Here is a 27,332-nt window from a genome sequence, read left to right as displayed (position 1 = left end):
TCAACCAGGGTTGCATGAAACCACAAGGTTCCTCCAGAGGTTGCTAGGGGCTCCTTGAGCAGAGTGGCCTCCTACCTACACTGATCATCAATAGAAGTGGTCAAATCCCAACTGACATCCAATGTAAGGTATAATGGGGATGAAGAATCACAGTCCCTTTTCATAAGGAAGCTTTTTAATGGGACTACTCTATATAGAGATTGACATATACTGTAAAGTGTACAGAGTAGTCCCATTAAAAAAGCTTCCTTATGAAAGGGACTGTGATTCTTCATCCCCATTATACCTTACATTGGATGTCAGTTGGGATTTGACCACTTTTATATTGGTGATCAGTGTAGGTAGGAGGCCACTCTGCTCAAGAAGCCCCTAGCAACCTCTGGAGGAACCTCGGGGTTCCACGGAACCCTGGTTGAGAAGATCTGGTCCATACTATAATGAAACAGGAAATCTGAAATCACTATATACTTCTATTTAAAAGCTTCCCTATGGAAGGTACTGACGTTCCTCACCCTCCGTATGCCTTACATTGGATGTCAGTTTGGATTTGACCACTTCTATTGGTGATCAGTGTAGGTAGGAGGCCACTCTGCTCAAGGAACCCCTAGCAACCTCTGGAGGAACCTCGGGGTTCCACGGAACCCTGGTTGAGAAGATCTGGTCCATACTATAATGAAACAGGAAATCTGAAATCACTATATACTTCTATTTAAAAGCTTCCCTTTGGAAGGTACTGACGTTCCTCACCCTCGGTATGCCTTACATTGGATGTCAGTTTGGATTTGACCACTTCTATTGATGATCAGTGTAGGTAGGAGGCCACTCTGCTCAAGGAACCCCTAGCAACCTCTGGAGGAACCTCCGGCTATGAAAAGGACTGAGGTTTCCCATCTTCAGTATACAGATGTGCAGGGATATACTCTAGTTGATTTGTTTCCCTTTGCACACATGTTCAGCACCGCGGACAGCAGTCAGTTCACGTTGTCAATGAAAGAGTTACAGCTTTTCTTTTTTCTATTCTCCAGAAGTAAAATGTAATCTAGCAGTGACATTTGCAGTTGTCAGCGCCACTAGAACATCAAAGGGCCGCTTCTACTGTCATTTCTTTGTGAGCTCGATAAGTTATTTAGCGCTTGTGTGATGTTCTTGTCTTTTTCTTTTTTTTTTTTCCTCCTGTTCGGTAACTGTCTTGGATCTGTAGAAGACTTTTTTTGTGGCATAGTTGCCTTCTTTTTTATTATCTAGCAGGAAGGACAGAGGGCTTTCAGGACCCTACCAGGTCTTGGAAAATGAGGCTTTAAATACCGTTGAACAATGTCTATCTCCTGCTAACAGCTGTGCTATGTTAACAGATGTGACAGGCTCTGGAAGGCCCTTTTTAAAGCTGATGAGTTTCCAGGTGAGATAAGTGGAAGAGCCGGGGGGGTGATTGACATCTTAGCGAATAGACCTCTTCAAAATTGGCAATACTTCAAAACAAAGCAATTTTTTTACACGTCGTTGTCAGCGCGTGCAATCATGTAAATGTGAAGGTTGTGTGTGTCCTGGTGAGTTTACACCATTTCAAGGTCAGCCAATGTCACTCCCGTCACGGTTGCTGGAGTTTTAACTGTAGCTCTTTTCCCCATGGGCCTTCCGGAGGGGTTTTTTTTTCCCTGAAGACTGGATAGATTTCAAGAGCTCCATGTGGCCCAACAAAGCCTTATGTCATCAGTCAAAGGACATGTTCTTGAAAGCTGAACGTTGATTTACAGCGAGTAAAATAAGTATTGAACGCGTCACCGTTTTTCTAGGAAAATTGATTTCTAAAGGTGCTATTGAGATGAAGTTTCACCACATGTCTGTAACAACCCAGGCAATCCATACATACAAAGACATAAGTTCAAAAAGGAGGTTATTTGTATTAAGATGGATTGAAACGGGCGAAAAAGTTTCGAACACGCTAACCAAAATTCAAAACGGAAAATATCCAGGCGCTCCCAGGGTGCCCAGTGTGTAAAAGATGGATATACAGTGCCTTGCAATATTCAGCATCCTTGAACTTTGCGACCTTTTGCCACATTTCAGGCTTCAAACATAAAGATATAAAACTAATTTTTTTTGAAGAATCAGCAAGTGGGACACAATCATGAAGTAGAACGAAATTTATTGGATATTTCAAACTTTTTTAACAAATAAAAAAACTGAAAAATTGGGCGTGCAAAATTATTCAGCCCCCTTAAGTTAATACTTTGTAGCGCCACCTTTTGCTGCGATTACAGCTGTAAGTCGCTTGGTGTATGTCTCTATCAGTTTTGCACAATTTTTGCCCATTCCTGCTTGCAAAACAGCTCGAGCTCAGTGAGGTTGGATGGAGAGCGTTTGTGAACAGCAGTTTTCAGTTCTTTCCACAGATTCTCGATTGGATTCAGGTCTGGACTTTGACTTGGCCATTCTAACACCTGGATATGTTTATTTGTGAACCATTCCATTGTAGATTTTGCTTTATGTTTTGGATCATTGTCTTGTTGGAAGACAAATCTCCGTCCCAGTCTCAGGTCTTTTGCAGACTCCATCAGGTTTTCTTCCAGAATGGTCCTGTATTTGGCTCCATCCATCTTCCCATCAATTTTAACCATCTTCCCTGTCCCTGCTGAAGAAAAGCAGGCCCAAACCATGATGCTGCCACCACCATGTTTGACAGTGGGGGATGGTGTGTTCAGGGTGATGAGCTGTGTTGCTTTTACGCCAAACATAACGTTTTGCATTGTTGCCAAAAAGTTTGATTTTGGTTTCATCTGAGCAAAGCCCCTTCTTCCACATGTTTGGTGTCTCCCAGGTGGCTTGTGGCAAACTTTAAATGACACTTTTTATGGATATCTTTAAGAAATGGCTTTCTTCTTGCCACTCTTCCATAAAGGGCAGATTTGTGCAGTATACGACTGATTGTTGTCCTATGGACAGAGTCTCCCACCTCAGCTGTAGATCTCTGCAGTTCATCCAGAGTGATCATGGGCCTCTTGGCTGCATCTCTGATCAGTCTTCTCCTTGTATGAGCTGAAAGTTTAGAGGGACGGCCAGGTCTTCGTAGATTTGCAGTGGTCTGATACTCCTTCCATTTCAATATTATCGCTTGCACAGTGCTCCTTGGGATGTTTAAAGCTTGGGAAATCTTTTTGTATCCAAATCCGGCTTCAAACTTCTCCACAACAGTATCCCGGACCTGCCTGGTGTGTTCCTTGTTCTTCATGATGCTCTCTGCGCTTTAAACGGACCTCTGAGACTATCACAGTGCAGGTGCATTTATACGGAGACTTGATTACACACAGGTGGATTCTATTTATCATCATTAGTCATTTAGGTCAACATTGGATCATTCAGAGATCCTCACTGAACTTCTGGAGAGCGTTTGCTGCACTGAAAGTAAAGGGGCTGAATAATTTTGCACGCCCAATTTTTCAGTTTTTTTATTTGTTAACAAAGTTTGAAATATCCAATAAATTTCGTTCCACTTCAACTTGGATCATTTCAGCGGGTTCCCATGCGCCGCCTACAAATGTTGTACACTACACTAACTGAAATGTATTTAATACTTGGTACAAAATCCTTTGTTCGTAATGACGGCTTCAAGATGCCTCCCTTATGGAGAAACTAGTCGCATGCATTGCTCAGGTGTGATTTTGGCCAATTCTTCAAATCTTGAAGGTTCTGCGGGCGAGGAGTTCTATGAACTCTGATCTTTAGTTCTTTCCATAGATTTTCTATTGGCTTCTGTTGTCATTCAAAGTGTGACAGCGCTCAAATTTGCAAATTGGCCTGGGCAGGAAGGGGGTGAAAGTGCCCGGTATTGAAGTGGTTAAACATTCGATATGTTTTCTATTTTCTCTTGTGAATAAAATGCGGGTTTATGAGATTTGCAGATTATTGAGTTCTATTTTGGTGAAGATTTTACACCGCACTCCTTTTTTGGAATTACGGTCGTATTACTTTTACGATTGTTGGGTTTCGATGCGCTTTACCATCTCGCTGCGGCTCAGTGATTGTTCTGACCACAAACATCTTCTATCTTCAGTTGTAAGCATCAGCGATGAGCGCGGCACCGCTCTGTGATGCTGCGGCCTTGCACTCTCCTTTTTGTCGCTCCTCTAAACTAAAATGTGAAACATTCGAAGGAGAGAGAGAGATTTCCTGCGGTCGGAGCTCGGTGGGAGAAGATCTTATTGGGGCTCGGGGATTTATGACAAGCAGCTCCATATTTCATAGGATCCTCCAGAAGATTTTTGTCAACATGCGTGTCGCGGTTTATACCCCGGTGCATCTTTTCCATTATAAGTGCCGAGGAAGGCTGACTGGTAAAACGAAGATGTATATCAAACGTGACACCACGCTGCCTTTTTTATTTTGAGGCGATGGATCCTCCGTTATCTGTAATATCTCTAGACGGGAAGCTTTAAAATACAGATGGTGACAGGAGGGATTTGTCACTTACAATGTATCTAAACCTGGGAACACAAATGTAATCTATCGCAGCTTACCAGTCCTTAGACATGGCGGCTGCATTCCTTTTCATTTTTCAGGGCTAATTCACACTTCGGGTACGTTTTTAGATCTGTGGGTAATGTTTCTCCCACCTCTGAAAAGTGATCTACAAATCAATTTTCAGCCGTATTTGTCAGGCAATGAGGGGGTGAATAAGTGGTCTTCTAGCCCTCTGATTTAACCAGTTCCAGTCCGGCCCAATTCTGACATTTCAATGTAAAAATCAGCATATTTTTTTAATTTTTTTTTTTGCTAGGAAATTACTAAGAATCCCCCCAAACATATATTTTTAGGCAGAGGTCCTGGCGAATAAAATGGTGGTGGTTGTAATTTTTTATGTCACATAGCAGTTTATTAACAATTTCTGGACCGGAAAATTTTCCCCCTTAATGACCAGGTCATTTTTTGCAAATTCGGCACTGCGTTACTTTAACTGACAATTGCGCAGTCGTGCGACACTGTACCCAAATAAAATTTGTGTCTTTTTTTTTCTTTTTCCCCCCACAAACAAAGCTTTCTTTTGGGGGTATTTGATCACCTCTGCGATGTTAGTTTTTTGCGCTATAAACAAAAAAGAGCGACAATTCTGAAAAAAAACAAACTATTTTTCATTTTCTGCTTTATAACATTCCCAATAAACATTTAAAAATCACTTTTTTTCATCATTTTAGGTAAATTTGTATTCTGCTACATATTTTGGTTAAAAAAAATCCCAATATTTTGATTGGTTTGCGCAAAAGTTATCGCGTGTATGTGTGTGTATATATGTATATATATATATATATGTATATATGTATATATATATATATATATATATATATATATATATATATATATATATATATATATATATATATATATATATATGTGTGTGTGTATATGTATATATATATATATATATATATATATATATATATATATATATATATATATATCTATATATATATATATATATATATATATATATATATATATGAGAGAGATCTAGATGTATATAGAGAGAGATATATAGATGTATATGTGTGTATCTATCTATCTATATCAGAGAGAAAGAGAGAGAGATATATCTATAGATAGATAGATCATTTTTTTTTTTTTTTTTATTTTCTTACTAGTAATGGCGGCGATCTGTGATTTTTAGCGGGACTGCGACATTGCGGCGGACAGATCGGACCCCTAACTGACATTTTTGACACTTTTGGGGGGGGACCAGTGACATTACATCAGTGCTAAAAATATGCACTGTCACTGTACTAAAGACACTGGCAGGGAAGGGGTTAACCCAAGGGCGATCAAAGAGTTAAATGTGAGCCTAGGGGGTGTTTTCTAACTGTTAGGGGGATGGGCTTATGGAATCAACACAGAGACCTGTGTTCCCAAATAGGAGGAGCCCTGAATTGATTCCTGAGAGAACCACGGTCTGCTGTGTTTACAACAGCAGACCGCCGTTCCCTCTCCATGGGGAGCGATTGCGGATGCCGTCGTACAGGTACAGCGATTTGCGGGAACCTGACGACCTGCCGCCGTATATCGACGGGGGCTGGTCGGCAAGTAGTTAAAAGCAAATTTTCAGGAAAAATACACTTTATTGTGCTTGTGTTCACTAAAACGCAATACAGTATCCACTTTTTTGTAAAGCCTAAAAGATGATGTTACCCCGTAAAAGTAGATACTGAACAGTATCTGCAGTCTTCAGTCACAGCGCTCTGTTTATTATGTAGTCCTGTGCCCAGCGCTCTGTGTATTATGTTGTCCTGTGTATTATGCAGTCCTGTGCCCAGCGCTCTGTGTATTATGCAGTCCTGTGCCCAGAGCTCTGTGTGTTATTCAGTCCTGTGCCCAGCACTCTGTGTATTATGCAGTCCTGTGCCCAGCGCTCTGTGTATTATGCAGTCCTGTGCCCAGAGCTCTGTGTATTATGCAGTCTTGTGCCCAGCACTCTGTGTGTTATGTAGTCCTGTGCCCAGCACTCTGTGTGTTATGTAGTCCTGTGCCCAGCGCTCAGTGTATTATGCAGTCCTGTGCCCAGCGCTCTGTGTGTTGTGCAGTCCTGTGCCCAGCGCTCTGTGTATTATGCAGTCCTGTGCCCAGCACTCTGTATTATTCAGTCCTGTGCCCAGTGCTCTGCATATTATTAGTCCTGTGCCCAGCACTCTGTGTATTATGCAGTCCTGTGCCCAGCGCTCTGTGTTATGCAGTCCTGTGCCCAGAGCTCTGTGTGTTATTCAGTCCTGTGCCCAGAGCTCTGTGTGTTATTCAGTCCTGTGCCCAGCGCTCTGTGTATTATGCAGTCCTGAGCCCAGCGCTCTGCATATTATTAGTCCTGTTCCCAGCGCTCTGTGTATTATGCAGTCCTGTGCCCAGCGCTCTGTGTGTTATTCAGTCCTGTGCCCAGCACTCTGTGTGTTATGTAGTCCTGTGCCCAGCGCTCTGTGTATTATGTAGTCCTGTGCCCAGCGCTCGGTGTATTATGTAGTCCTGTGCCCAGCGCTCTGTGTGTTATGCAGTCCTGTGCCCAGCGCTCTGTGTGTTATGCAGTCCTGTGCCCAGCGCTCTGTGTGTTGTGCAGTCCTGTGCCCAGCGCTCTGTGTGTTGTGCAGTCCTGTGCCCAGCGCTCTGTGTGTTGTGCAGTCCTGTGCCCAGCGCTCTGTTTTTTTTTTTTTTCTCGGTTTTCTTTTTGGAATGAAGAGTTTTATCTCCTTGGCATTTCTCGGTACTCAGAAGTGAATGTTTCAGCCATCAATGGGCGCTCATCACCACTTCATCCCGGGAAGCTCACGAGTCCTTCTTCTTTTTTTCTAGTGGATTTTTATTTGAACGGTCCGATCACATCTGTGCCTCTCAATGCCCCACATTTAGTAAATAATTGCATCTCGTAGGTTTTAATGCAAACATTTATGTAGCCAGTAATGTAGGACGAGGCTCTCGACGTTCCATTTAATGGCAGCACCTGCTTCCGCAGCATAAGCTCGTAAAATGACTTGGCACAGGCGCCAGTATGGGGCAGCGGCCCCCAACGAGCCGCAGGACAGAACTGGCTTTCTATATCCCGCGTGCGGCGTCTGTATGAGAAGGATAGAATACAAAGCCGCCATCCCTCAACTAAACATCGCTGCTCTTCTCCTGTAGCTGCAGCTTCCTGCTGCTCGTTTATGTAATTACCTCGGTTCCCATGTTGGGCCTAATTAATTTGCATCTTGAGCTTGGATGGGGATTGCAGCGGCTGCATTGTTTAAACGTTAGAGATTACTAATTGCTACAGAACTCCGACTTGTATGAAACGGAAAGCAAGCCCACTGGGGCTGTGTTCTTAAATAAGTCCTATGTTTTCCACTTGGTTTTTATGCTTTATGCACCAGAATGCGTCTTCCTTAAAGCGCAGCTATAGGCAGATGCTAACGACAACATTTTAATCCACTTATGTCTTTTATTAACGACTTGCCGACCGCCGCACGACTATTTACTGCGGCAGTCAGCCCCGTACAGGCAAAGTGACATAGGGCTACGTCGCTCGCCTACGAGCCGAGCTCCCGCCCCCGCTCATTTCCTGACATGTCCACGCGAGTGACCGGCGGCTCCGATGTCCGCCGGTCACTCGCAATCGTCCGTTACAGAGGGAGAAAGGCAGGCGGCTGATGTAAACAAAGCCGCCTGTCATTCTCCCTGGTGTAACTGCAGAGATCATACAATCCTGCTATGTAGGATCGTATGTCTCTGTGGTTACATCACAGGCCACGCCCCTTTACAGTTAGAATCACGCCCCTAGGGACACACTTAACCCCTTGATCACTAATAAAGTTAACCCCTTCCCTGGCAGTGTCATTTTTACAGTAACGGTGCATATATATAGCACTGATTACTGTAGTAATGTCACTGGTACCCCCAAAAGTGTCAAAAATGTCAGTCAAGGGTCCGATCTGTCCGCCACAATGTCGCAGTCCTGCAAAAAAAAAATTGCAGATCGCCGCCAAACAATAAAAATGACAAATCTTTCCCATAGTTAGTAGCTGCGATAACTTTTGCGCAAACCAATCAAAATACGCTTATTGCAATTTTTTTTTTTTTTTTTACCAAACATATGTAGCAGAAAAAAATTTGCCTAAAATGTTAAAAAAATTAGATTTTTACGTTTTTTTGGAGGGGGGGGGGGGGGGGGGGGTTGGGAATTTCATATAAAAAATGTGAAAAATATTGTAATTTTTTCAAAATTGTCGCTTTTTTTTGTTTATAGCACAAAAAGTAAAAATCGCACAGGTGATCAAATACCACCAAAAGAAAGCTTTGTTTGTGGGAAAAAAAGGACGTCAATTTCATTTGGGTACAGCGTCGCACGACCACGCAATTGTCTGTTAAAATCACGCAGTGCTGAATCGCAAAATAGGCCCTGGTCTTTGAGCAGGAAAATCCTCCGGGGCTTAAGGTTACATTCACACCTGAGCATAGCGTTTTCTACCGCGATTTTGCTGCGATTTTTACCGCGATTTACAGGCGTTTTTAGATTGAATAGAGACCAATGGAAAACGCCTGTAATCTGCCCAAAAAGAAGCTCATGTACTTTTTTGAGCGTTGGGCGTTTTGCTCACAGCGTCAAAACGCTCAGATGTGAACAGGGGCGATTGAAATGAATAGGATTTGTCTTGTTTGGCGTTTTGAGAGCTGATCCTAGAGCAGAAAAACGCCCCAAAACGCCTACATGTGAACGGAGCCTCAGTGGTTAAATAAAAAAAAATAAAAAATCTTCAAATGTAATTTTGAATGGCATCTTAATTTGGTGATGATATTGGCCTCCTGTAATCATCTGCACAGCAGGAATCGGAAAAGGAGGGGGAGGGGCAGTACTGTCAGAGAATTGGGTTCTGCTGCATTGTAAAATGGCAAATAAAGAAAAAATAATCTAGATTCTAGTGTATACAGTTGCAACACAAATCATATTGTAATTGAATGTTATTAAATTCTTTCCTTTTCAATCTGCAGCTGTTGTAATTTTTTGAGAATGCAATATGGCCGCCTGGAGGCGTTCTGTACACAGAATGTATACTGACCACACCCCCAGAAACATTTCCTGCTTGTGTGATTGGCTCACCAATTTCCCCAGAAGTCTGCACTAAGATACAAGTCAGATTTCTGGCATCCCCTGCAACACAAATGTCATTTTTGGTGAGATCCTCCCAATAGGAACACGTCTAAAGGGATGCAGGCCCAGCAGCTTTCCTCATTAGAGCTCTGCAGCTGCCACAGCTGATAGATAATTATGAAACCACTCCCATTAGAGCCACTCAGCACAGAGGAACAATCAATGATTTCTTCAGAATGCTCTGTGTATTATGCAGTCCTGTGCCCAGCGCTCTGTGTGTTATTCAGTCCCGTGCCCAGCACTCTGTGTATTATGCAGTCCTGTACCCAGCGCTCTGTGTATTATGCAGTCCTGTGCCCAGCTCTCTGTGTATTATGCAGTCCTGTGCCCAGCGCTCTGTGTATTATGCAGTCCTGTGCCCAGCGCTCTGTGCATTATGCAGTCCTGTGCCCAGCGCTCTGTGCATTATGTAGTCCTGTGCCCATCGCTCTGTGCATTATGTAGTCCTGTGCCCAGCGCTCTGTGTATTATGCAGTCCTGTGCCCAGCGCTCTGTGTTATGCAGTCCTGTACCCAGCGCTTTGTGTGTTATGCAGTCCTGTGCCCAACGCTTTGTGTATTATGCAGTCCTGTGCCCAGCGCTTTGTGTGTTATGCAGTCCTGTACCCAGCGCTTTGTGTGTGTTATGCAGTCCTGTACCCAGCGCTCTGTGTATTATGCAGTCCTGTACCCAGCGCTTTGTGTGTGTTATGCAGTCCTGTACCCAGCGCTCTGTGTGTTATGCAGTCCTGTACCCAGCGCTTTGTGTATTATGCAGTCCTGTACCCAGCGCTTTGTGTGTGTTATGCAGTCCTGTACCCAGCGCTTTGTGTATTATGCAGTCCTGTGCCCAGCGCTTTGTGTATTATGCAGTCCTGTGCCCAGCGCTTTGTGTATTATGCAGTCCTGTGCCCAGCGCTTTGTGTATTATGCAGTCCTGTGCCCAGCGCTTTGTGTATTATGCAGTCCTGTGCCTAGCACTCTGTGTATTATGCAGTCCTGTGCCTAGCACTCTGTGTATTATGCAGTCCTGTGCCCAGCGCTCTGTGTATTATGCAGTCCTGTGCCCAGCGCTCTGTGTATTATGCAGTCCTGTGCCCAGTGCTGTGTATTATGCAGTCCTGTGCCCAGCACTCTGTGTATTATGTAGTCCTGTGCCCAGTGCTCTGTGTATTATGCAGTCCTGTGCCCAGCACTCTGTGTATTATGCAGTCCTGTGCCCAGCGCTCTGTGTATTATGCAGTCCTGTGCCCAGCGCTCTGTGTATTATGCAGTCCTGTGCCCAGCGCTCTGTGTATTATGCAGTCCTGTGCCCAGCGCTCTGTTTATTATGCAGTCCTGTGCCCAGCGCTCTGTGTATTATGTAGTCCTGTGCCCAGCGCTCATTTTTGGTGAGATCCTCCCAATAGGAACACGTCTAAGGCTCCATGTACACGGGACGTTGTTAAAAGTCCCTTTGAATGCTGGAATTTTTAGGACGTTTGAAACATCCGTTCAGTCGCGTTTGTACCCGCGTTTAGTGGGCGTTTAGCAGCGTTTGCGTTTAGAAGCGTTCCTGGAGGTCATAAAAATTATTCCCCTTTAAAATGGAAAAACGCGAACGCTAAACGCGGGTCATCGCGTTCAGACGCGTTTGTGCGTTTGAAACGCCGGGAAACACACGTTCGAACGCAAATAATTGCGTTCTAAAAACAGTCCCTGAACGCAACTGCCTGCAAATGACTGTAAACGACCTGGTGTACATGGAGAGATAAGGTAAAATGTAGATGGGTTCAGGGGCTTCTGAAAAAAACGCCCAACTGCTCCTAAACGACCATTTCCAGCGTCCCGTGTACATGGAGCCTTAAGGGATGCAGGCCCAGCAGCTTTCCTCATTAGAGCTCTGCAGCTGCCACAGCTGATAGATAATTATGAAACCACTCCCATTAGAGCCACTCAGCACAGAGGAACAATCAATGATTTCTTCAGAATGCTCTGTGTATTATGCAGTCCTGTGCCCAGCGCTCTGTGTGTTATTCAGTCCCGTGCCCAGCACTCTGTGTATTATGCAGTCCTGTGCCCAGCGCTCTGTGTGTTATTCAGTCCCGTGCCCAGCACTCTGTGTATTATGCAGTCCTGTGCCCAGCGTTCTGTGTATTATGCAGTCCTGTGTCCAGCACTCTGTGTATTATGCAGTCCTGTGCCCAGCTCTCTGTGTATTATGCAGTCCTGTGCCCAGCTCTCTGTGTATTATGCAGTCCTGTGCCCAGCGCTCTGTGTATTATGCAGTCCTGTGCCCAGCTCTCTGTGTATTATGCAGTCCTGTGCCTAGCACTCTGTGTATTATGCAGTCCTGTGCCCAGCGCTCTGTGTATTATGCAGTCCTGTGCCCAGCGCTCTGTGTATTATGCAGTCCTGTGCCCAGCGCTCTGTGCATTATGTAGTCCTGTGCCCAGCGCTCTGTGCATTATGTAGTCCTGTGCCCAGCGCTCTGTGTATTATGCAGTCCTGTGCCCAGCGCTCTGTGTTATGCAGTCCTGTACCCAGCGCTTTGTGTGTTATGCAGTCCTGTGCCCAACACTCTGTGTATTATGCAGTCCTGTGCCCAGCGCTTTGTGTGTTATGCAGTCCTGTACCCAGCGCTTTGTGTGTGTTATGCAGTCCTGTACCCAGCGCTCTGTGTGTTATGCAGTCCTGTACCCAGCGCTTTGTGTATTATGCAGTCCTGTACCCAGCGCTCTGTGTGTTATGCAGTCCTGTGCCCAGCGCTTTGTGTATTATGCAGTCCTGTGCCCAGCGCTTTGTGTATTATGCAGTCCTGTGCCCAGCGCTTTGTGTATTATGCAGTCCTGTGCCCAGCGCTTTGTGTATTATGCAGTCCTGTGCCCAGCGCTTTGTGTATTATGCAGTCCTGTGCCTAGCACTCTGTGTATTATGCAGTCCTGTGCCTAGCACTCTGTGTATTATGCAGTCCTGTGCCCAGCGCTCTGTGTATTATGCAGTCCTGTGCCCAGCGCTCTGTGTATTATGCAGTCCTGTGCCCAGTGCTGTGTATTATGCAGTCCTGTGCCCAGCACTCTGTGTATTATGTAGTCCTGTGCCCAGCGCTCTGTGTATTATGCAGTCCTGTGCCCAGCACTCTGTGTATTATGCAGTCCTGTGCCCAGCGCTCTGTGTATTATGCAGTCCTGTGCCCAGCGCTCTGTGTATTATGCAGTCCTGTGCCCAGCGCTCTGTTTATTATGCAGTCCTGTGCCCAGCGCTCTGTGTATTATGTAGTCCTGTGCCCAGCGCTCTGTGTATTATGCAGTCCTGTGCCCAGCGCTCTGTGTATTATGCAGTCCTGTGCCCAGCGCTCTGTGTATTATGCAGTCCTGTGCCCAGCGCTCTGTGTATTATGCAGTCCTGTGCCCAGCGCTCTGTGTATTATGCAGTCCTGTGCCCAGCGCTCTGTGTATTATGCAGTCCTGTGCCCAGTGCTCTGTGTATTATGCAGTCCTGTGCCATTTGCCATCAAATAAATATATATGTGTCCCCGGATTTTATTTTAAAAAATCTGGTCACCTTAACTTAGAGTTGTAACCACCTTCAAGTGGTGGTGATGTAATATTGTGTTGGCCCTGCGTTGCCCTGTTGGGTGGCGTTGGTTGTGCCACCATTGCTGTGTTTTACACACTTTAAAAATTTTAATAACAAGAATTAAAAGGAAAACGCAGCAGTTGTGAACTATCCATCGGGGATTTGGGAAGGGTTCATATCCACCAGAAAGGTTGATTCTTTACCATTAACAAGCAGACATTGATGTCAAATTTGCCGGCATTAAAGAAGTCGAATTTTTCACATTGTAAAATGTCAGCAGTCGTTTTTTGCAAGAGTTTATTTAATTGAAAAATCTACGTTTAACTGGTAGGAAAACGTTTAAAGGGTAAGTTGTCTCCATGGCGACTGTTAGAGGGGAAAATAAAAAAAAAAGTTGCGTGCAATCTGCCATTCCTATTAGTTTGTGCCCGGGGTCTGATTAATGGTGTTTCTAATAAAAACATGTTTTCTCCTTACTCGGGGCTATTAGGAATTTAATGGAAGCCAGTTAGACACTGGGGAGGAGGCTGAGCTTACAAAGCCCCGTATACTGGGATTATTTAGTAAATCGTTTTCTCTACTCCTCAAATATTCAGTGTTTGACTGTTATGTCTGATACATGCAGGACATGAATGTGGCCAAGGTGGATGGAGACCAATGTGACTTGACTTATCTAGCCAGCTTTGTTCCATAGCACGATGAAAAAAATGACTGCATATGGTCACTTAGAAAAAACACCCCCCCCCCTTTTTTTTTAAATCCCCCCTCTATATATTTTAAATCGGGGCTTTTTTTCAGCAGGAATGTGGTGGAACGCAGTTCCGGCACCTCCAGTGCTGAATGTATGTAATAGCAAGGGGAGTAGGGTGTGTTGGAGGGTCTCTTGATGCTGGCTGCTTGGGGATCTATTGTCACTGGTAAGGATCTGTTATCGTGTGAAGGTCTATTGTTTCTGCTAGTGGATCTATTGTTGCTGGGGGTCTTATGTTGTTGGTAGGGATCTCCTGTTGAGGTAGAGGTTAATAATTGGCTGATCTATTGATACTGGTTGCTGGGAGAGCCGTTGTTGCTACTGGAGGGCGTCTAATAGTGCTGGGGTGGATCTTTTGCTGCTAGGTGAGGTATTTTGTTGTGCGTGGGAGGTGGGTAGGGGTGGAACCAAGGGACAGTGCTCAGAGGTGAGTAGTGGGTGGAACCAAGGGACAGTGCTCAGAGGTGGGTAGTGGGTGGAACCAAGGGACAGTGCTCAGAGGTGGGTAGTGGGTGGAACCAAGGGACAGTGCTCAGAGGTGGGTAGTGGGTGGAACCAAGGGACAGTGCTCAGAGGTGGGTAGTGGGTGGAACCAAGGGACAGTGCTCAGAGGTGGGTAGTGGGTGGAACCAAGGGACAGTGCTCAGAGGTGGGTAGTGGGTGGAACCAAGGGACAGTGCTCAGAGGTGGGTAGTGGGTGGAACCAAGGGACAATGCTCAGAGGTGGGTAGTGGGTAGAACCAAGGGACAATGCTCAGAGGTGGGTAGTGGGTGGAACCAAGGGACAGTGCTCAGAGGTGGGTAGTGGGTAGAACCAAGGGACAGTGCTCAGAGGTGGGTAGTGGGTGGAACCAAGGGACAGTGCTCAGAGGTGGGTAGTGGGTGGAACCAAGGGACAGTGCTCAGAGGTGGGTAGTGGGTGGAACCAAGGGACAGTGCTCAGAGGTGGGTAGTGGGTAGAACCAAGGGACAGTGCTCAGAGGTGGGTAGTGGGTGGAACCAAGGGACAGTGCTCAGAGGTGGGTAGTGGGTGGAACCAAGGGACAGTGCTCAGAGGTGGGTAGTGGGTGGAACCAAGGGACAGTGCTCAGAGGTGGGTAGTGGGTGGAACCAAGGGACAATGCTCAGAGGTGGGTAGTGGGTGGAACCAAGGTACAGTGCTCAGAGGTGGGTAGTGGGTGGAACCAAGGGACAGTGCTCAGAGGTGGGTAGTGGGTGGAACCAAGGGACAGTGCTCAGAGGTGGGTAGTGGGTGGAACCAAGGGACAGTGCTCAGAGGTGGGTAGTGGGTGGAACCAAGGGACAGTGCTCAGAGGTGGGTAGTGGGTGGAACCAAGGGACAGTGCTCAGAGGTGGGTAGTGGGTGGAAACAAGGGGTGACTCAGAAGGGGAAGGAGTTCCTGCTCCTCTTCTCTGAGAAAAAAATCCCTGTTTTAAACCCCGCAGTCTTCTGGCCAATCCAGTGTGTTCAGGGGACCTTTGCTCTCCTCTGACATGGTCCTTCTTACAGAACAGAACGGCAATCGCACAATGACGTTTGAGAGACTTTCTGTACTGCAGTACTGTAAGCCCAGGGGGTGAGACCGTGACAACCTGGGCTCTCGGGAATTGGTTTGAATCAAATTGGTGTCATTAAAGTGATTTTTTTATTTTTTATTCTATTAGAAAGAGGTTATACCTCTCCACTCTGTGTAATGGTTTTGCATTGAGCAGTTCCGAACCTTCTGTTCTGGGGTTCCCCACCAGCACTCCCACGTCCTCCTTTCTTCCGAGTGCCCCCCATAGCATTCTGCTTGCTATGGAGACACTTGTGTGGGCTCAATCCCAAGCCAGGCCATGTGAGTTTATAGACACACACAGCACAGTTCTGCCCCTCCCACCGCTTCCTCCTCACTAGATTTGATTGACAGCAGCAGGGGCCAATGGCTCCTGCTGCTGCCTGCATGCCCTGTGAGAAGAGAAAGCAGCACCGCTACTCTCAAGCACAGCGCTGAATCGAGATCGGGCTCAGGTACGTATTTGGGGAAGTGAGATGGGCGAGTTGACCACAGGTTTTTTACCTTCATGTGGTTCTAAAGTCTTAAGTTTTTTTTATCTTAATTCATTCTATGCATTAAAGTGGTAGTAAACAGTAGCAGTTTAAAAAAAAAAAAAAGACATTATGAAATACTTACCTTAGAATGAAGCCCTACAGCTGCATGATTCCATCTTCCCCCAGTCTTCCTTCCGGGTTCATGGGCTCTTGCTGTACGAGTGGCCGAAACCATGATGATGTATCTCCCACACATGTCCTCAGGTCCGGCAGGAAGCACTGAAGTTCCGATACGGTATGCTAGACCTCACTAGACACAGCATGCTGGACCTTCAGAGCGCATGACCTCACTAGATACGGTATGCTAGACCTTCAGAGCACATGACCTCACCAGACACGGTATGGTGGACCTTCAGAGCGCATGACCTCACCAGACACGGTATGGTGGACCTTCACAGCGGCTGTGACCTCACCAGCTGCATCCAGGGTGAATATCTCCTAGATGTGCACTTTTATTATAGGCTTACCTGTGGTAAAAAGATCAGAGTGGACTTAACTCCTGTGATCCAAAGGAGAAGTAAAGCCAAAAGAGCTTTCCCTGTACTTCTCCTTTAACTCACGGTGTGGGCACTTCAGTCTCCAATCCATTATTCAACTCTAGGCAAGGCTTTTTTTTTCCAAAATGGCACATCTGGGCCAGTGCCTGGGGCCAGCAGGGTGAGGGGCAAACTTGTTCCTCAAAACTTAGAGATTGATCACTTTTGCAACTGTTTTACTTGACTTGTATTAAAGCGCATGCCCAGCCAAATGTGTTTTTTTTTTTTTTTTTTGTATTGGATAGAATACGGAAGGATTATAACTCCTAGAGTCCCTACCAGGAAGATCCACTCTCTCTATTTGTCCTGGCGACCATTGTTGGAAAAATACTCTTAGCCCCCCCCTGCTGAGTGCTCACCATAGCAAGCTGCTTGCTATGGGGGCACATGTACAGGCTCACTCCCAATGCCGGCTTTGTTTGTCCATAGACACACAGAGCACATCTCAGCCCTACCCCCAACTTCCCCCTCACTAGCTGTGATTGACAGCTGTCTCTGAACCAGGATCAGGAGGGAAAGAGCCAAACGAGCTGCTGTCTTTAACCATATCGCTGGGGCTCATGTACAAGTATAGGTATAAGTATAGGTGTAGGGGGGGGGGGGGGGATTAACTGCAGTCAGCAAATACATTAAGTCCACCCTAAAACTAAAATCCCTGCATCTAACACATCTAGCCCTGTAAAGAAGAAATTCATATACTTACCTTTTTTGAAGACACTCCGACCCGATCCCACGCTGAGCTGTCAGCCGGGTCTTCGCTGTGGAAGCGGGCGCAGAGGACACATCTGACAACGGAAGCCCCATAATAACTCTATGGGTGATGTCACTTCCCATTCATTTCAAAACCATTGTCGGCCATGTTCTCTGCAGAGCTTCCACCGCTGAAGATCAGGTCAGGATGGCTTCAAAACTGTTATGTATACTGATTTCTTCTTTACAGGGCTAGATAGGCGAGTGTTATAGATTGTGGAGATCTTTAGATGCAGGGTTTTAGTTTTCGGGTGGACTTATCCTTTAAAGAGGTTGTTAACCTCCGATTTTTTTTTTTTTTAAAAAACGAACACCTGAAAGAAAAACACATAATAAGCTAGTATGCATTGCATACTAGCTTATTATGAAATACTTACCTAAGAACGAAGCCCCCGCAGTGCCGACCGCTTACCTGTCCATGGGTGACATGTTCTGTCGCCCTTCTTCTGGGTTTGCGGCATCCGGGCATCTGATTGGCTGGAGCCGTGATTACGTCACTCCCGCGCATGCGCGCGGGAACCGACGGTAACGGCACGAGCTCTGAAGGAACGGTACGAGCGGCCGTTCCTTCAGAGCGCATGCGCCAGTGATGTCACTGGCTGCATGCAAAGTAAATATCTCCTAAACCAGGGGTGGGGAACCTGCGGCCCGCACAATCGTTGCGTCCGCCCCCCCCCCCCCCCCCCCCCCGTGCCGCTGTGTCAGAAGGAGCTGATGGCTCCGTCCTAACAGTGTGAGTCTCAGAAAAGGGTGGACCCGGGGCGCAGAGCAGTGCGCCCGATCCCGCCCATTTGTGTGACAATAGCAAATGAAAATTCGGTATTTTAACATGGATCCTCCCCCTGGCCAATCAGGAAGCGAGTTTGAAACACGCTTCCCGATTGGCCGAGAAGTTGAACACATGCCATTGGTCGAGGAGAAGGTGGGAGGACTCGAGGAGAAGCTGCCACTGCAGGTAAGAGCACTGGCTTTCTGCATTGTAAGGGGGGCACGCTGTGGTCAGTCAGCATTGAAAGGGGACACAATGTGGTCAGTCTGCATTAAACATGGGCACCTGTGGTCAGTCTGTATTGAAAGGGGGCCCGCTGTGGTCACTCTGCATTGAAAGGGGGAACACTATACCTTGATTACTGAAGGCCCCTTTCACACTTTTGTGACCTCAAAGTCACGCAATTTTTTACAGCGTTTTTTTGCCGCAAAGCAATGTCTATTGCATTTATGCATATATTTTGTACGGCCCCTTAATATAGGCTTACCTATAGGTACAAGTTGTAGAGGAGGGTTTACTTCCTCTTTAAGGTTAAAAAAAAAAAAAACCTTCAGCCTTTAGAACTACTTTAAGTGTCTCACCACAGTGTATACGAGTCTTAAAAAGTACCATATGGACATTTTTTATTAGCGTAAAGCTCATGTTAATTGTATTTTTTATTTTTTTCCTCAGGCTGAGTTTCCCCAGATTTCCACATTCTCCAGCCTGTCCCCGATTCCTGGATTTACAAAGTGGCTTCTCGGAACTCTAAACTCACAGACAAAGGAAAGCGGCAGGATGGAGCTCTTCCTGGAGTCAGAATGTAAAGAGATATCGGACATCACCGGAGCGCCGGCTGCCGAAGCCTTGAAACGTCTCTTTGCAAACAACGAGTGGATGAGATCGGAAAGATTGGTCAAGGCCCTAGAGGATCCCATGATGAGACTCTGTGCTTGGTACTTGTACGGCGAGAAGCACCGCGGCTTTGCCTTGAACCCTGTAGCTAACTTTCACTTGCAGAACGGGGCGGTCATGTGGAGACTGAACTGGATGGCAGATACCAGCCCCCGAGGAGCCACCTCTTCCTGCGGCATGATGGTGAACTATCGCTACTTTCTGGAGAACACCAATGCCAACCGCTCTAATTATCTCAGGATGAAACACATTGAAGCCTCCGACCAAGTGCTCAGCTTGGTGTCTCAGTTTAAAAAGAACAGTAAGTTATAAAAGGAATCTGAACATTCTAGGCAAGGGTTTGTCACTTTGTGGACCGTGGTCTATGGCCCTATGACGTCGGCTTCCTTCTTAACTCGTGCACTACCTATGATGTCATCAGATGGCCAGATGTTACCTTTTTTGCAGTTATAATGTTGTAATTCTTTAACAATGGTTCTTCAGGATCTGTATTCTCCTCGTGATGTCTTATTTCAGACATTCGCCAAACAAACGTCATCCTTCTGCTCTGGTCTCTTTTTTTAAGCCTGTACAGACATTGGCAAACACCTCCCCTTCTTTCTGCTGAGCGATATCAACTTCCTAGGCAATGAACAGCCATTGATAGAAAAGGGGGGTATATGGTGCAATGAGTGTTGTGTGTATAATGATGATACGATGAGTTCACAAAAACTCTATTAGTTCAGTTGGAGCATCTGGGGAGTCTTCTTGCTGGCCTCAGACACTTGATGCAGCACCTCATTAGATACTGCAGTGGCTCTGAGTGAACAGATAGAGGAAAGGGCCCGATCGCTAAGTGTAATATAAAATGTATTGGTGTAAAAAACGAGAGGTCGCTATCTAAGTGTAACATAAAATCTGTTTATTGGTGTGAAAGACAATTGGCAACTTACACAAACGGTTAACAGAACTTGCTCATTAGGGACTTTGATGGTATTCTCTAGCATAGGAGGATACCTTGGTAACTGAAGGGTAACATGGTACATAAGATATCATACGTTTTATGTATCACCACGGTCAGCAGCTGACTCTGGCAGGTGAAGCATGGAGTCTCTTTTGTTAACTTGCAGCCTTGTCCACAAATGGGGCGGCTGGATTTCTTTGGGATGCAGTGTAGACCAGAAGTGACATCGAAGGGGGGGGTTGGTGCTACATGTTTCAAGGCCGTCCGATTGTCTTTGTCAAGCCAAGTTGGTTGGCCATACTTGTGGACAACAAGGTGATGTATACAGTGAAAAAGCTTCATTTCTTATGTACCATGTTACCCACCCGCCAACCTAGACTTTACAGAATCTAGTCATTGGAGTAGTGTAATTTAAAGAACAAATGCACACTTTTGACCTATGGCCCCATGAGCACCACCGTAGAGAATGAAGTGGCTCTGAGGGAACATAAAAGAACTCACTCATCAATAAGTTAGGGCCTCTGGTGGTAATTTCCAGCAAAGCAGGATACCTTGGTACAAAGTGGGTTTGTGGCTAACATCAGACATCTCAAGTCTCCTGCAAGTTGCGGGAGACTCCCGCATTTCGCCCTGCACTCACGGACACCCACGAGCACAGGGTGATATCCCGGCAGGGCGGCAGCGTCAGAGCTGTCATAATGACTCAGAACGGAGCCGCTATTCGCTCCATAGTCCCGGCTCACAGGTGGAGTGATATGAAGTGCACTCCGCCTGTGGGAGGAGGAGCCATACAGAGGAAGCACACGGCTTTGCTCTCTACTGCAGCCGTGTGCTTCCTCTGTATGGCTCCTCCTCTCACAGGTGGATTGCACTTCATATCACTCCGCCTGTGAGCTGGGATTTCGGGAGCGAATAGCGACTCTGTTCTCTTTCATCATGACAGCTCTGACACTGCCCTACTAGCCAGGAAATCGTCCTCAGCATACAACCGAGCCCAGCACTATTTCATTTCATCCCTCTATAGTTGTGTTACATTGGGGGGAAGGGTGCGCAGAGAGGGCAGGCCGGGGGGGGGGGGGGGGGGGTATTGACGTTGTTGCGGCGGCGTGGAGTGCCACCTCCCTGAAATGACTTACTTGCAGGTTGGGATGTCTCATGGTACATAAAAAATGGCGCTTTTTTATATATCAATACGGTCAGCAGTTGGCTCTGGCAAGTTTAGCATGGAGGCAAGCCAAGCCTTTTTGCCAAGCCAAGTTGGTTGGCCCTGGTTTTTGGCTTCACTTGTGGACAACAAGGTGATATATACACTAAAAAGCCCCATTTCTTATGTACCATGTTACCCACCTAGACTAGTCAATGGCCAGTTCCGCGTAGTATAATTTAGGAACAAATTCACACTTTTTACCGATGGCCCCATGAGCACTTTTTTAGAGACTGAAGTGGCTCTGAGTGAACGGATAGGAGAGGGTGTGATCTAAGTGTAATATAAAATGTATTTATGGGCGTGAAAGACAATTGGGAACTTATACAATCATTTAAAAGAACTCGCTCATCAATAAGTTAGGTTCTCTGATGGTAATCTCCAGCATAGCAAAACACCTTGGTATAAGTGGACACATTAGGTGGGCTGGTTGGTGACATGATACATGGGAAATAGCTCTTTTTATATATCACCACAGTCAGGAGCTGGCTCTGGCATGTGGAGCATGGAGTCTCTTCTGCAAAATTTACAGCCTTGTTGTTACAAGCCAACCGAGTTGGCTTGAGAAAGAGGCTTGGACGGCTTTGAAAAATGTAGCCCCGCCCCCTCATATGACTTCCAGTCTACTCTGCATCCCAAAGGAGTTGGGCAGCCAGAGTAGATCGGAAGTGAGGCCAGGGGTTGGGCCTCCTAAGCCTCTTTTTCAAGCCAACTCGGTTGGCCCTGGTTTTTGGCTCTACTTGTTGACAACCAGGATATATATATATATATATATATATATATATATATATATATATATATATATATATATATATATATGCGCACGCACAGTAAAAAGCCCCATTTCTTATGTATTATGTTACCCACCGGCTCACCTAGACTTTGTCTAGTCAATGGCCAGGTCCGTGTAGTGTATTTTAAATACAAATGCACACTTGACCTATGGCCCCATGAGCCCTTCCTTGGATCACGTCCTCTCCTTGCTCTCTCCTCACTCAGAGCCACTTCATTCTCTAAGTGTAATATAAAATGTATTTATTGGAGTGAAGGATTGTTGCCAACTTACACAAAGCGTTAGAAGAACTCACTCATCAATAGGTAAGGGCTTCTGGTGGTTATCTCCAGGATAGCAGGACACTTTGGTACAAGTGAACACACAAGGTGGGCTGGTGGCTAACATGGTACATAAGAAATTGCACTTTTTTTTTTTATATCGCCACGGTCAGCAGCTGGCTCTGGTGTGTGGAGCATGGAGTCTCTGCTGTAAAACTTGCAGCCTTGTTGTCCACAAGTAGGGCCATAAACCAAGACCAATTAAGTTGGCCTGATAAAGAGGTTTGGGAGACCTTGAAACATGTAGCCCTGCCCCTTGACATCACTTCCGGTAGGGCCATAAACCAAGACCAATTGGGTTGGCCTGAAAAAGAGGCTTGGGAGGCCTTGAAACATGTAGCCCTGCCCCCTGACATCACTTTCGGTAGGGCCATAAACCAAGACCAATTAGGTTGGCCTGAAAAAGAGGCTTGGGAGGCCTTGAAACATGTAGCCCTGCCCCCTGACTCACTTCCGGTAGGGCCATAAACCAAGACCAATTGGGTTGGCCTGAAAAAGAGGCTTGGGAGGCCTTGAAACATGTAGCCCTGCCCCCTGACATCACTTTCGGTAGGGCCATAAACCAAGACCAATTAGGTTGGCCTGAAAAAGAGGCTTGGGAGGCCTTGAAACATGTAGCCCTGCCCCCTGACTCACTTCCGGTAGGGCCATAAACCAAGACCAATTGGGTTAGCCTGAAAAAGAGGCTTGAGAGGCCTTGAAACATGTAGCCCTGCCCCCTGACATCACTTCTGATCTACTCTGCATCCCAAAGAAGCCAGAGTAGAGCGGAAGTGACATCAGGGGGTGGGACTACATGTTTTCAAGCCTCTTTCTCAAGCCACTTCCATTGGCCTTGGTTTTTGGCTCTACTTGTGGACAACAATGCTGCAAGTTTTACAGAATAGACTCCATGCTCCACATGCCAAAGTCAGCTGCTGACTGCGCTGATATATAAAAAGAGACATTTCTTATGTACCATGTTGCCCACCTAGCCTTTGCAGAGTCTAGTCATTGGCCAGTTTAGCGTAGTGTAATTTAAGAACAAATGCACACTTGACCTATGGCCCCATGAGCACTTCCTTAGATCACGTCCTCTCCTCGCTCTCTCGTCACTCAGAGCCACTTCATTCTCGAAGTGTAATATAAAATGTATTTATTGGAGTAAAGGATTGTTGCCAACTTATACAAACCATTAGAAGAACTCACTCATCAATAGGTAAGGGCCTCTGGTGGTGATCTCCAGAATAGCAGGACACTTAGCCACCAGCAATCCTTGTGTGTTCACTTGTACCAAACATGGTACATAAGAAATTGCACTTTTTTTTTTATATCGCCATGGTCAGCAGCTGGCTCTGGCATGTGGAGCATGGAGTCTCTTCTGTAAAACTTGCAGCCTTGTTGTCCACAAGTAGGGCCATAAACCAAGACCAATTGAGTTGGCCTAAATAAGAGGCTTGGGAGGCCTTGAAACATGTAGTCCTGGCCCCCTGACATCACTTCCGGTAGAGCCATAAACAAAGAGCAATTGAGTTGGCCTGAAAAAGAGGCTTGGGAGGCCTTGAAACATGTAGCCCTGCCTCCTGACATCACTTCCGGTCTACTCTGCATACCAAAGAAGCCAGAGTAGATCGTACGTGACATCAGGGGGTGGGGCTACATGTTTTCAAGCCTCTTTCTCAAGCCAACTCCGTTGGCCTTGGTTTTTGGCTCTACTTGTGGACAACAATGGTGCAAGTTTTACAGAATAGACTCCATGCTCCACATGCCAAAGTCAGCTGCTGACCGCGCCGATATATAAAAAGAGCCACTTCTTATGGCCCATGTTGCCCACCTAGACTTTGCAGAGTCTAGTCAATGGCCCAGTTCAGTGTAGTGTAATTTAAGATTTTAATGGCCCAATGATATGATTTCTTCGTTGCCTATACAAATTTGTTTTACTGTATTTATTCCTCAGTTATATTAGGATGTTCTTGTGTGCAATAATCTGGTTCCACATTTCAGAGGCACTACAGAACCCAACCAACCAACCAACCAACCAGAACAGAAGCCGAAGAGCAGAGTGCAGCAACCAAATTTCTCTTTGCTTGAGTCAGGTCTTGGAACGATGGGTTCTGATTGGTTGCTGCGCTTTGTTGTTCTGTAGAATATGACGCACATTTCCTTGTTATCACTGACGCCTTTACACTACAGAGGTATTCATTTTTTAGACCGGATTCACATTCAGTCCAATGACTGGGAGCAGGGGAGGATATTGAGACGAGTTGCACTCTATTCCCAATACCTCATTAATGTAACTTTAATAATATCAGCGGCAGCTGTGAGTCCTCAGAACGACCGGCCTGGCAAAGTAAAAGGCTGCCTTGTGGTGTCGGACTTTTATGTAAAAAGAAAGTGCCAAAACCGCTGCACCTCATCTACATGAACCATTTCATAACTACCAGCTTTCAGATATTTAATGAGTGGTTCTGTGAATTTTTAAAATGTGTTCTCAGCTACATGTGATTCGGAAGCAGCTGTACAATAAACTGTAATATGTAGTAACTGATCCCTTTGCCCTATCAGGTGAATTGCTTCTGTTCAGCCATTCTGCTACCCCCCCCCCCCCCCCCCCCCACTCTTAGCCCATTGACAATGACTCAGTACTCACTTCTGTAGAGCAGCCGTGATCCTTCTTACCTCTAATAAAGCCTTTCTCTGCCTTTTTACCATGAAGGAAAAATGCTCCATGACATTGGAGGCAGGGATAATAAGGGGGTACCACCGGTCCTCCTGCATGAGGCCCAAACCTCATTAATTCTGGAGGAATTGGATCATGGACAGGAGAGGTGACCAATGCAGTTGGGGGGTAAGCTGGTAGGAGAGAGAGAGGAGATAAAGCCGGCAGCGCTGCAAAGAAAGGGGAGTGCATACAGGGGGGATCCAGGCAGCAGGGGAAAGGAGGAATCTAATCATGGACAGGAGGGGGTGATCAGTGGGGGGGAGGCGTCAATTACAGGAACTGATCCCCTGTATGCCTCTCCCTGCAGCAGCTGAAAGCTGGTAGGAGGAAAAGGAGATGAAGCCGGCAGCGCTGCAAAGAAAGGGGAGTGCATACAGGGGGATCCAGGCAGCAGGGGAAAGGAGGAATGGAATCATGGACAGGAGGGGGGCGATCAGTGAGGGGGGAGGCGGTAATTAGAGGAACTGATCCCCTGTATGCCTCTCCCTGCAGCAGCTGAAAGGAGATGAAGCCTGCAGCAGGGCAAAGGAGGAAAAGGATCATTGACAGTATGGGTGATGGGAGGGGGGCAATTACAGGAACCGATCCCCCTGTATGCCTATTCCTGCAAGCTGAAAGCCTGCTGGGGGGGGGGAGAAGCTGGTTTTCAGCTGCTGTAGGGAAAGGCATACAGGAGATCTATTCCTGTAATTCTCTCCTGACAGTCCCCCCCTCCCCCAGTGCCCTGATCACCCCCTTCTGTCCATGTTCAAATTCCCCCATGCCCCTGCTGACTGTGCTTCCCTGTATGCACCCCCCCCTTTTCTTGCAGCGCTGCTGGCTTCATCTCCTCTCCTCTCAGCTTCTGCAGGGGGGGAACTACAGGGGATCTGTTCTAGTAAATACCCCCCACTGCGCCAATCACCACTCCTGTAGATAATCTCCTTCCCGCTGCTCCCGCCGTCCCCCCCCCCCCATGTGCCCCTCCAGCAGTGCTGATAGCTTCTTCTGCTCCCTCCAACCAGCCTGGGTACAAGGGATAGGTTTAGGATGGAGTGCGGGTCAGGTAGGCTGTACTATGCCCTGTCCTTTTCTAACAGCAGCGCTGATTGGAGGTCAGTGTATAAGTGCCTCCATACATTGGTGGCCAGTGTGAGAAGTGACACCTTACATTGATGGTTGGCATGAGGACTGCTGTTTTGCATTAGTGGTCGATAAGAGAGTGTCCCCTTATGTTGGTAGTCAGTGATAGAAGTGCCACCATTCATTGGTGGTCAGTGGGAGAGACCGCGCTTGTATCGAAAAATTTTAATAAATGTACAAGTAAGGTTGCAAACGCCATAGTAACCACAACATACTCTTGTATTGTGTTGCGCTAAATTGTGTAAATATCAAGAAAAAATTAAAAGTCCCACAAAACCCAGAAAAGAAGTCCAATCCACACGTGAAAACAGTCCACCATGAATCATACATAATTCCAAGTGTCTTTGAGAAAATTTGAATAGTGTATCCCACTCCAAACAAGATCTCCACCACCATATGGTCACGAATGAAGGCTTACTGAAAATGTATGACCCTCATACTATAGAGAAGTCATATAAAACACGTGGAAATATTGGACATCCAAAGATAAGGTTCCTGGATCTGCTTGGCAGGATCAACCTCTAACATGAAGCACAATTGGCCACAGGTATCCTCCATCAACCTTCACTATGTCAGTACATGTTAAGGACTAAACAGGAGACCAAGCCCTCCAAAGAGTGAAAAAAACCCAAAGAGAAATTTAATTGAACACATACAATACATTTACATGTAAGAGAAAAGTCAATGCGCAGTAAAAAGTAATCTGGACCAGCTCGGCTCCACTTCTAGGAAACATGATGATGTCAACATGTAGCTCCACTGGCGCGTTTCGTCAGACATGATGTCTTCCGGGTTAGGTGCGTGTTTCATATGCTATGTTGTATGTTCTACGTTGTGTTTTATATATCTGACCCCTTCACTGTATATCCTATGTTGTGTTTAATACACATGATCTATGGGGGCCCTGGCCTGCTCTAAAGGGGGATCTATGGGGGCCCTGGCCTGCTCTAAAGTGGGATCTATGGGGGCCCTGGTCTGCTCTAAAGTGGGATCTATGGGGGGCCCTGGCCTGCTGTAAAGGGGGATCTATGGGGACCCTCCTCTAAACTGGATCTATGTAGGGCAGAGCATGGGTGACTTTAAAATGATGCCCCCCCTGAAAAAAGTTCTGCGGACGCCCATGCTCCGGTGTCTCCTTTGTCAGCCAGCTTCCCTGCACCTCTGGGTTCAGCTCCTCTCCGCTACTCTTCCGGCCCTCAGGACGACCCCTTGAGGCCGCATGGCGCCTCTGCAGAGGAGGAGGCAGCCGCCCCCTCCCTCTGGGACTCC

General features: G+C 46.5%; 1 protein-coding gene across 1 annotated transcript in view; it reads left to right on the top strand.

Annotated features, from left to right (window-relative positions):
- Positions 1–19,590, top strand: part of MLYCD (malonyl-CoA decarboxylase) — a 55,117-nt gene extending 35,527 nt beyond the window's left edge. The window contains exon 5 of the mRNA XM_082270267.1: positions 18,759–19,590. Within this exon, the coding sequence (XP_082126393.1) occupies positions 18,759–19,292 (534 nt within the window). The 3' untranslated portion in view covers positions 19,293–19,590. The remainder of the gene's footprint in view (positions 1–18,758) is intronic.
- The last annotated feature ends 7,742 nt before the right edge of the window (positions 19,591–27,332 follow it).

The sequence above is a fragment of the Pelophylax lessonae genome (assembly GCF_965119305.1).
Source record: "Pelophylax lessonae genome assembly, chromosome: 10".
In the NCBI taxonomy this organism is placed as follows: Eukaryota; Metazoa; Chordata; class Amphibia; order Anura; family Ranidae; genus Pelophylax; species Pelophylax lessonae.
This window is presented reverse-complemented; position numbering and strand designations above follow the sequence as displayed.